Source organism: Mus pahari, chromosome 3, assembly GCF_900095145.1.
Source record: "Mus pahari chromosome 3, PAHARI_EIJ_v1.1, whole genome shotgun sequence".
NCBI lineage: Eukaryota > Metazoa > Chordata > Mammalia > Rodentia > Muridae > Mus > Mus pahari.
In genome coordinates this window covers 5,802,932-5,814,221 of record NC_034592.1, presented here as the reverse complement: position 1 = coordinate 5,814,221, position 11,290 = coordinate 5,802,932, and the positions used below count along the sequence as shown (strand labels likewise).

Below are 11,290 nucleotides of genomic sequence, written 5' to 3'. Positions count from 1 at the left end.
GAACTCACTCTGTAGACCAGGCTGGCCTCGAACTCAGAAATCTGCCTGCCTCTGCCTCCCAAGTGCTGGGATTAAAGGCGTGCGCCACCACGCCCGGCCTGTAATCCATATTCTTATATCACCGACTTGTCTAGGAGGAACTTAATATAGCACCTTCACTTGTTGCGTAACTGACCGTGAGCAGATGCTTAGGAGCTTGTGGTTTCAGTTGCCTCCTTTTCCTAATGTTTGGGAAGCCACTCATCAGAGAGGAATGTGGGTAAAGGCATACTGGGTTATTTCAGTCTTCACTGGTGCACTAATAGTGTCTACAAAATTATGCTAATGTTTGTCACAGAAGTATTTCCTGCCTGCAGATGACGTTCAACACTATTTATAGACATGGTCGGTCAGTTAGTTGAAAGGTGCCCCCTTTTCAATGGGTAAGATGAGCACAAAGGCATTGGAGACATAACAGGAATGGTCAGGACTGCTTCCTACCAACTGAACACAGTTTTCAAGTGCTTTTTTTTAAAGTTCAGGTAACACAATATACCTTGAATTTGAAAGTTGCAGTAATTCTTAGTTGTAATGAGTAGGGAATCTAAACAGAAAACTACTAGAATAAATATAGTATATACCTCTTAGGCATATATATGTATACACACATACACACATGTATATGTATATGTATATACACTTCTTAGCTGCATAATTTTTTTTTATTTAAACTTGTTTGTTATCTGTGTGGGGAAGGACAGTGAGGTTACACATGCTTTGGTATCATGTGTGAAGACCAGAGGACCACTGGCCACTGTTTTACATCCAGCTTGATATACTCGGGTATCAAACTTAGATCACCAGGCTTGTTTTGCAAGCCCCTAAACCTGAGTCATTGTGCCAACCCATAATTTCTGTTATCTTTTTTTTTATATAAATATTTATTTATTTATTTATTTATTTTATGTATATGTATATGTATACTGTAGCTATCTTCAGACACCCCAGAAGAGGGCATCAGATCCCATTACAGATGGCTGTGAACCACCATGTGGTTGCTAGGAATTGAACTCAGGATCTCTAGAAGAGCAGTCAGTGCTCTTAACTGCTGAACCATCTCTCTAGCCCAATTTCTGTTATTTTAGTAATAGTTAAGATATCAAGTGAGCCAGTGTCTGAAACTGACTGGAGATTGTCACTGGCAGTTAACATTCTCTTCCCTGACTTACCTGAGGGCTATCCCAGGACTGTGAACATACACTCTGACTCACAGACTCCTTCTGTTAGGCAGAATTTGACCTCGTGTATGTCAGCTTACCTGACTCTGACCCAAATTGTGATCTGTGTTGCTCTATCATTAGAAGGAAGGAAACTTATTTTAGGTTTGTGTTTGTTTGTTTACTCTGAGCTGTGTGCCCCCCAACAAGATATAAGCTCCCATTTTTTGAAAACTTTTAGGATAATTTAATAATGAAAGGAATTACTGATAGGTTTATAAAAAGATAAAGAGGGGGAGATATGGGGGTGTGGTGAGGTATGGGGGAAGTAGATGCCTCAGCGGGCCTATGCCAAGGCATCTCTTCCCCCTGAGGGACCAGCCACATGAAGATATAGCATAGAATAGAGTTTATTTAGGGCATGGGGAGGGGAGTTAAGTGGATAGAAGAGGCAGAGAGAGAGAGTAGAGGAGTAGAACCCAACCATGAGCTTGTGGAGAGAGGGGGGAAGGGAAACAGGGAAAGATCAAGGGAGGAACAAGAGACTAAGAGAGTGAGGAAGGGGCAAGCTGACCCTTTTGTAGTAAGTCAGGCTTACCTCTCTGTTGCCAGGTAACTGGAGCGGAGCATAGACAGAATGCTAACAATTACTGGATTTTTTAAATGCCTGACACATCAGAGCATGATGAGATGCACACCCCTACAACTCTTCTGTCCACGTGACTCAATGCACACTTGGTGCTGTGGTTCTCACAGGAACTGCCCCGTCCAGTTGCTTGGATACTGAAAAAGAGAACTCACCTGAGTTCTGTGTAGAAATATTTTCCCAGGTGAGACCAGAATAAAACAGTTCTAAACGTTCCTTGTTAGTGTGTGTTGAGACGTACTTATGCAATGGTGCATAACAGAAACATAACCACCAGGTAAAACCTTAACCACACACCATAGAAAAATGCCAACCAGCTCAAGAGCAAATCTGCACCCATTCCTCTGAAGTCATAAGGTTGCTGCGGAGAAAAGTGCATGTGACATGTCACAGAAAGATGACTCTCCTTTCCCAGAGTGGTGTGTTGTGTTATTCAGCAACACCTTGGACATTAGCTATTATTTATTTGATAAGTTCTTTATTACAGTACACCCAGATGATCAGCTGAAGGTGCCAAAGTGCCCCACACACACATTTTTGCATTTATCTACCATATAAATGCTTCACCCGCAACCATCATTCTTTCATAACCACCTTTATTATTTTATTGTTTTATGTGCATGGGTGCTTTGCCTGTGTGTATGTTTGTATGCCACATGTGCCTAGTGCCTGCAGAGACCATATGAAGGCATTGGATACTCTAGTACTGGAGTGAGCCACCATGTGGGTACTGGAACCTGAACCTAGATCCTCTGAAGAGTAACCAGTAAGTGCTCTTAATAACTGAGCCATTTCTAACCCCTAAAAGTCCTGACATCAAAATCATGCAGACATGACAAAGAGACTAAAATGACAGACTGTTGGGTATGTAGAACTGAAACATTGTGTTCTGCTTCTAGCTAATGAACCTCATAAATATGTTGCCTTCCGAGTGAGAAAAAGTATGACTTCTGAATGACAGTGATGTCTAATCCATTTTAGAACTGGACACTGAATGTTTAAAGGATTATGATCATAGAGAGAAGCAAAATTATGATATAAACTATTAGGAATTGTCTGTGGGTGCCAGGAGTCTCTGGCATTGTGTTTTCAAACTGATTCAGTGACCTTGTGAAGGCAAAAAGTTGGTTTTGGCTGTGGTTGGCAGACTTTGTACAGTCGATGTTCCATACTGGCATACCCGTACCAAGAGAGTCAGTCTCTAAGGTGCTCCATTTTCACACGCCAGTGTAGTTACAGGAGTTGGGAATTAGGGTTTAGAGACTAAGATTCTATTTGGTTTGAGAAAACATGCTGGAGTCAGGCATGGTGGCACATGGCTTTAATCCCAGCCTTACCATAGGAAGACCCTGTCAGGCAGTGACCCTAACCCTAACCCTAACCCTAACCCTAACCAGTGCATGATAATCCCAGCACTCGGGAGGCGGCCAGGCAGTGATAGTGCATGATAATCCCAGCACTCAGGAGGCAGAGGTCTACAGGTGGAGTTTCAGGACAGCCAGGGCTACACAGAGAAACATTGTCTAAAAAACCAACAACAGAAAAGAAGAAGGAGGGAAGTAGACTAACAGTTAATATACTAGCCTCTCATGTACTAACATTTAATATACTAGCCTCTCATATACTAACATTTAATATTCTAGCCTCTCATGTCAACAGTACTGATACCTGCTCATAACAAGGCACGTAGTTAGGGAAATCTAAGTAATGCAATAAAGTAGACATCTGAAATCATCTATCCAACAACAAAGTACACATCCTCCTGAGCACACAGAGCATCTATTAAGTGTATTTGGCAGTCCCCACAGAATAAAGGTCAAATCGGTGATACACACACAAAATGGGAAAATTAAGCAAACTTGTGGAAAACACCCCTTCTCCGTGGACCAAAGAAAACACAACTGGAACCAGAAATTTTTTAGAAATGAGTAAGAAAATAGAGCTTACCAGAACTTAAACAGTATAGTTGATTTTTATCATAAAGGAAAAGCTCAGCCATCATGCTCAGGGAGAACAAGGAGTTCAGGGTCACCAAGATGCTGGGGGAAAGCTAGCTGGCTAAGACAGGAGAATTACCAGAAGTTAATGTTAGCCTAGCTGGCTTGAAAATGAACTATATACCCATGTCATACAGAGTGGTCATGGGAAGAGAATTCAAATCCAAAGATAAAAAAAAATGAAATAATGTATTAGCAATTCCATTGAAATCAAAAGTTAATTCTATAAAAATACCTAGAAAATTGGCATGCATTTAGTAGGATTAACTAAGGGGGGGGGGGACAAAAGTGAGAGAATTTAAATTGCTGACCTTACAGAAATAATTAAAAAAAGAAGGAATCTACTGTGAGTAAATGTATGCAAAGGAATAAAATACCTTTTTCAGATATATATGGATAGAACTGACTAATAGTTGAAACTACAGATGCACAGAACCATACCATGCAAAGATCTATGGTATGAATGTGAGACTAGCCTTGGCACACTAGGGAGACCTGCCCAGAATGCAGAGAAGGTATTATAAGAGGGACAATGTATGTTTTCTGTGAAGTTTGTGTAGGCTGTGGACCTAGCAAACCCAAACAGAATGAGGTTTAGTGGTAGTGAAAGAACACCTGACCTGTCTGTCCATAAAATAAGAGATTTCATTTCCAAATATGGTATGTTCTGATTGAAAGCAAAAGCCTTAGATCCTTCTTGCCTATGTTCCTCATCTCACACATCGTGTGTGTGTGTGTGTGTGTGTGTGTGTGTGTGTGTGTGTCTGTGTGTGTGTGTGTGTCTGTGTGTGTGTCTGTGTCTGTGTGTCTGTGTCTGTGTGTGTCTATGTGTCTGTGTTTGTCTGTGGACACATGTGCCTTCACTGTCTGGTACACAGCTTATTATTGAAGCCCTTTCAGATATGAATTTCTATAAAATGGGCAAGACCAGGGTCACAGGTTAATAATGACTGTACTTGTTATATATAATTAGTATATGCTAACAGCAAACAGCATCTAAGGGGATAGATGGGAAGAGACTCCATGGGAAGGCAGGGAATAGCATATAGATTGGCAGGCACAGAAGTACAGAACTGAGGTCAGGACAAGAGAGGGAGAAGTACACGAGACCAGGGAAGGGGAAACAAAGATCCTCTGTGGAAAACCACAGGAGGTGAAAAAGAGGAGCCTTAAGAAGAAGCTTTTATGTGGAGCCTGCTAGAGCCAAGTGTTAGGGTTATGGGATATATCCAATGGACAGGAAAGAAACGAAGCCAGAGGTGAAGAAAATGCACCACAGCAAGGTCACTATGTAAGACCCCAAACCTCCATCAGTGGTACTTACTTCAAGATGCCCCCAAGTGAGACACCAAGACACAGATCGATGCCAAAGCAAGAGGTTTATTTTCCAGTGCTCCAGGGTCAACCCTCAATCAGTCCCTCTAGGTGAGTGACAAGAATGCCACCATGAGTGGCCATTACAAACAGTTTTTATACTTTTTAGGGGCACAGATTACATCAGCAAGGTTACATTTCAAACTTATTGGCTAAGTTTATTGACCTTTAAATCTATTGGTTAGCAAGCAAGATAAACATTTGAACTCTACCTGGGACTTTTTCAGAGTGTCAGGTGACTACGTACATTCTGAGAATTCTTTACTCAAGTATGCTCCTGTGGGTGGAGAATGGAACTTGGCCTAGCCTTGACCCCAGGTGGGAGAGGGAAGCTGTAAGGTGGGTTTGGGACTGGAAAAAGCCCTTATTTCCCTCATTTCCCCTTTTTTTCTTGTACAAGTTCTAATCCTGGAGCTTCTTTCAGAAGTCTTGGGTAACTAACTCATATTCTTCAGGTCCTGACTTTAGGGTCTCATATTGGTGCAGGACCATCAGCTGTACCGCTCCTATCTCTTCTCTCTCTTAGGAAGGCTATAAGCTTGTTCTGTATTCAGGGTCCAGAGGTCAACAATAGCAGGAGAACTTGGAAATTGCTCTTTCTAACTCTATGAAGAATTGAGTTGGAATTTTGATGGGGATTGCATTGAATCTGTAGATTGCTTTCAGCAAGATGGCCATTTTTACTATATTAATCCTGCCAATACACAAGCATGGGAGATCTTTCCATCTTCTGAGATCTTCAATTTCTTTCTTCAGAGACTTGAAGTTCTTGTCATACTGATCTTTCACTTGCTTGGTTAGAGTCACACCAAGGTGTATTATTTATGACTATTGTGAAGGATGTTGTTTCCCTAATTTCTTTCTCATCCTGTTTATCCTTTGAGTAGAGGAAGGCTACTTACTGATTTGTTTGAGTTAATTTTATATCCAACCACTTTGGGTCCACACTCAAAGAGAAATGTATTGTTTCTTGGGTCCATATGCCTTCACCCCCAAAATATGTTCCTGTGATGCACTCTTGTGTGATCTTGGGTTTCTTTCAGGTATGTGGAGAATGTTGTAACATGATTAGCATGAGTGTTATCCTCCCGCCCCCACAATGCTCGCTGGTATAATGTCTTCAGTGAAGATATACATTCAGTTTCTGGAAGTTCTTATTGAAAATAGTGCACAGATCTGTTAAAACTATTTTTAAAAGGAATCTAGTATAATTAACTTGCACTAAAATTAGTGAAATGATTCAGGTTCTAATTCTACCGTTGACGAGCATTTTAGAGCAAGACATTGAGTCTCTTGGGCCTCACTTCTTTATTAGGTAGCTTGGCCTGGGCTGCTGTTGGTGAGGCTGGGAGTAGCTAGAGGATTAAGAAAGGAGAGATGCACATAGAGAAAAGCTGGGCTCTGGAGCACTGCGCTTGCTCTGACAGAGCACACAATTACCACAACATCCCATGTATTATGAGGACTCTGAGGACGAGTCGGGTGAGGGCCTTAGATATCTCGTAGGAGTCTCTGTGTGGGGGCATTCTCACATTGCAGACATCCTGGAGGAAGGGTGTGCAGGTGACAGCTTGCCATACTCTGGTCAGTTGTTTGCACTTATACACACTGCCAACTTTTGCACTCGGGAGGAAAGCTTTGCCACTCCCAAGAGTCTGAGAAGTTGGTCCCTGACACTGTGTTACCCCTTCAACAATGCACACAGGCTGAGGACGTCTTCTACTCTATACATTTACAGAGGATGAGGGTCTTCTGTGTTTATGGCTTCCATTCCCCTGTTCCCGTATGGTCCTTATATGGAAACAACCAGTTTACAGGGCATGTGGAAAGTAAGCTGTCTTGCTCTTTATGTTTTTAAATAGGTGACAACCAAAGCCAAGGAACTGAAGGACTCAGTCACCAGCTCCCCCGGTGAGTTGCCACCTTAATCAATTTTATTGCACGAATCCAAGCAAATCAAAGAGTCAATCACTTGCTCCCCAAGTGAGTTTCTGCTTTATCACTAATCTGACAATGTTTCTTCAAGATTGACCCCTTTTTATAATAACTTCTTTAAGTGGTAGGGATGGTAGTTTTCCTAAAAAAACCTCTACTGATCCTTTCTCTGAAAGGTTAATCATAGATACTTAATCAGTCTGGTCCCATAAAGTTGATTAAGTTTAAAGATGTAGAGTATTAGCATACCTTGGGGTCCCAGTATCTTCAGACAGGTTCAGTATGGTGTTCTTCTAGCTTTAGGAAAAACTGTTTTGTTGTTGTTTGTTTGTTTGTTTTTGCTTTTTTTGAGACAGGGTTTCTCTGTGTAGCCCTGGCTACAGAACATGAGGTTAGACCCCAGGTTACAGAACATGAGGTTAGACCCCAGGCCTGCAAGGTTACTGTTCCCAGTGTAAGTGAACCCATCCAAACTTCTCAGGGTTGCCCTGCTTCTGTCCCCTGCTAGGCTCATTACTGAAGGTCACAACTTGGTTCCATAGCTGTGTTCCTGTTTGTCTGGTTTCCTTTGTGAAGTAAATGGCTTAACCCTTTACTAAAATCCTTTCTCTGCATGTAGAAATTCACCTTGAAGCCTGGTGGTGACCCACGCCTTCAGGAGGCAGAAGTTGTGTGAACCTCTAGGTTCAAAACCAGCCTGTTCTATAGAGCAAGTCTTCAGAGAAACTCTGTCTCTAAGATAAAATACATTCACTTAGGCTGTGGCGATGGCTTAGCAGGCAAAGACACTTGCCACCAGGCCTGGCCACCTAAGTTTAATTCCCTGGAACACACATGGTGGAAGCAAAGAACCAAGTCCCACAAGGTGTGCTCTGACCTCCATACATATACTGTGACATGAACATACTGTAGCCCATGCACATACTGTAAATAAAGTAGTGAGAGTTCCTAGAACACTGTATCTGTGCCTGCCTGCAGAGGAGGTGCAGTGCCAAGCTTGTCTAGTGTATTTTAATTATGCGAATAGAACTAATGAATCCTAGACTATAGAGAATTCTTTTGCTTGTCCAGTAAGTGTCAGGTTTCCTTCCTAAAGGACCCCTGTTCTCTGATCAAGTCTGGCCATATATAGCCAGTATTCCTCAGAGCAGTGGTAAGGGCGGAGCCCCAACCCCCACGTCTAATGCGGTCAGAGAACGCCTTCCCTGTGGGTAAGACTGGGGTGTTCCTAGTGAAGAAGGTAAATTAGTGCATGTCAGATGCCCAGCACCAGGTTCACCATGCCCTTTCTCATGTACTGTGTCCTTTCCTAGGAATGACCAGGCTCTCTGAACTTAAGTCAAACGGTCAGAATTCGAGGCCAATCAAGATAGCCACAGCCTTGCCAGATGACATCATCACACGGCGGGATGACTCAGCAGGGGCCATGGAGGATGAGGAGCACAAGGCTGCTAAGGGTGAGCAAGAGACAGTGACCACAGAAGCCCGACCTCGGAGGCGGAAGTCAGCCAGGGTGGCTGAGGCCATAACCAGAGTGGAGCCAGAGGAGAAGCTGAGAGGAAAGAGGCAGAAAGACTTTGATATATCAGAACAAAATGATTCCAGTGACGAAGAGAAACAACAAAAAGAAAGAACTCGTGCTGCAGAGGAGGCGTGGACTCAGAGTCAGCAGAAACTTCTAGAATTGGCATTACAGCAATACCCTAAAGGAACCTCTGACCGCTGGGACAGAATAGCCAAATGTGTCCCATCTAAGAGTAAGGTGTGTAACACTGTGCAGTGGAGCGGGTGGACCATGCTTCCTTCCCCGACTTACAGCCCTTTCTTCCATGCCTCACTGGCTACAGGACCTTGTGTTTCCCAGTTGTCTTCAGTCTCTCCTCAGCTCGTGAATCTGCACACTTGCCTAGGTAGAGATGAGGTCAGGATGCTAAGTATAGTCATTGTGCAGAATAGCTAGCTCTTCTCAAAGAAAATGAGAGCTCTGAAACAGAACTCAGGCTGGCCAGATAGCTCTCTGTGGGCAAGGGTGCTGGCCATCAAACTTGCTTAACGGCTCAGTCCCTGCAATTCACATGGTGGAAAGAAAGAACCAACTCCCTCACGTCCCAGCATGTGTCTGGCCACACATGTGTAAACATGCATTCGTGTATACACACACACAAACAAACATACATGTAATGCATTTTATTATAGATATATGTGATAGATAATGTGTGTATGTATATAAACACGTGTATATATTTTTAAAAAACATAAACTTCCCACTGCAGCCTGCCAGCCTACTGGAAAGTTTATCTACTCAGGATACAGAGCTGAGTGAAACAGAGCTGCCAAGAAGTGTCCCTGCTCCACAGAAGGTGGGGTAGGGTCCTCTGGCTCTGTGACAAGTGTGACCCAAAGGGTGAGCAGGGCCAACCCCACACTGTCAGCATAACTCCGTGCTGCAGTGCTTTGGTTTGGGCGGCACTTGGCCACCCAAAGATAAGCAGCTACTAATACATCAATCATTCTCAAACACAACCGGGGTGACCTGCTGAGAGCCCAGTGAGCCTTCCCCACCACTGGGATTTGCACTGGGAGTCTTGGAGCTCCTGGGTAAGGTTTCCAGGGCTCCCTGAAGGCTGTGCTCCAAGCATGAGGCACCCGGAGCACACAGAAATCAAACGCAACTTCTGGGCACATTGAATTCCTTCATTGAAATTCTGTGTTGGAAAGCCTAGCTTGTGGCCATGCATGTCCCTGAGTGCACAGGTCTACCTACTTTACATTGATGAAACTGAGTTTCTGAAGAGAAAAATAAGCCATTAGCAGTTCATCTCTTTAAGCACAAATCCTTCCAATCTCTACAGTCAGTTTGCCAAAAGTAATTATTTCACTGAGTTTCTCTAACTTCTGCCAGACTCAGCCATTTACATGTGTGATAAATTAAAGCAGCAGAAAGGAGCAGAACCTTCTTCATGTTTGCCTCAGAGGAGCAGGGCTTCCATGCCCCACAGGCATCCCTCAGCTTTGACTGCAGTCTAACACCACAGGCACAGGATGGATGCCCACTGACCATCTGGTGTCAGCTGCCTTGGAGGGGGCTCAGGTCCTGTCAAGAGACACTGCCACCTGCCTACTCAGCCTTCAGCAGTGCCCACACTGTCCTGTTGAGGGCTGAGTGCTGAGAGTGGCCATGGCTATTTATGTGCTAATTCTTTGAAGGCATGGGTGGGTAATAATGGAATGTAGGGAGGCACTCACCACAAGATGCTCATCCTACACTGATGTACCCACCCTGTCCCAGGTACCTGATTAAGGACACTGTTTACAACAGCAGTCATCTGTCCTGGACCCTGAACTAACATGCTTACAGTATCATAGGGTTGGTATCATCTAGACAGGAAAAGAATAGGTTCTAAAATATATATCATGCCCACCTGAAAATAGCGAGCCACTTCCTTCCATCTTCTCCAACTTAGTCCCACTTGATGTGGCCACCTTCCATGCTAGTTCTGTGCTGCAGCTCACATAGGAAGGTCCCAGCAGCCACCAGGAAGATGCACGTCCAAAGCATGAGAGCATTGTAGCCTCAGGTTTCTTGGATTCCCTGAACTGGGATGTGATGAGGTGGAGTTCCCGTGGTAGAAGGGTTAGCAAGCTGAGTGGGGATGCCACACTGCACTCCATAGGTAACCCTTGGCTATTCCTGCAGCAGATCTTCTCTGACCAGGTCTGCCTGGGACCAACTAGGCTTTCCCAGAAGATTGTAAAGGAAATGAACACAGGCTTCCTTATTAGGCCTGGGCATTAACTAGCAGAAAGGTCACAGTGAGCCGACAGCAGCAGGAGCACCAAGAAAGAACTGTCAACATCTTTCTTTATTCCCACAGGAGGACTGCATTGCTAGATACAAGCTGCTGGTTGAACTGGTCCAAAAGAAAAAGCAAGCTAAAAGCTGAATCTTCTGGAAGGTGACGATCGATGACCATCATTTTCCAAACGAGTACTCTAGAAAGCTCATGCAGAAACTTACATTTTGTACCTCAGTATTTCTAAACATCATGTGCCTTAGTTAAAGAAAGGAAGAAAGAAAGGAAGGAAGGAAGGAAGGAAGGAAGGAAGGAAGGAAGGAAGGAAGGAAGGAAGGAAGGAAAGAA

At 43.7% G+C, this 11,290-nt stretch overlaps 1 protein-coding gene across 3 annotated transcripts in view; it reads left to right on the top strand.

Moving 5' to 3' along the window:
* Positions 1-11,290, top strand: part of Dnajc1 (DnaJ heat shock protein family (Hsp40) member C1) — a 172,948-nt gene that overhangs the window by 141,164 nt on the left and 20,494 nt on the right. For 2 of the 3 annotated variants that reach the window (XM_029536171.1, XM_029536170.1), the window contains exons 10-12: positions 7,076-7,124; positions 8,462-8,910; positions 11,024-11,104. In XM_029536171.1, coding sequence (XP_029392031.1) covers positions 7,076-7,124; positions 8,462-8,910; positions 11,024-11,092 — 567 coding nt within the window. In that variant the 3' untranslated portion in view covers positions 11,093-11,104. Of the gene's footprint in view, positions 1-7,075; positions 7,125-8,461; positions 8,911-11,023; positions 11,215-11,290 lie in introns of those variants that run through there. The other variant, XM_021193621.2, reaches the window with a different exon arrangement.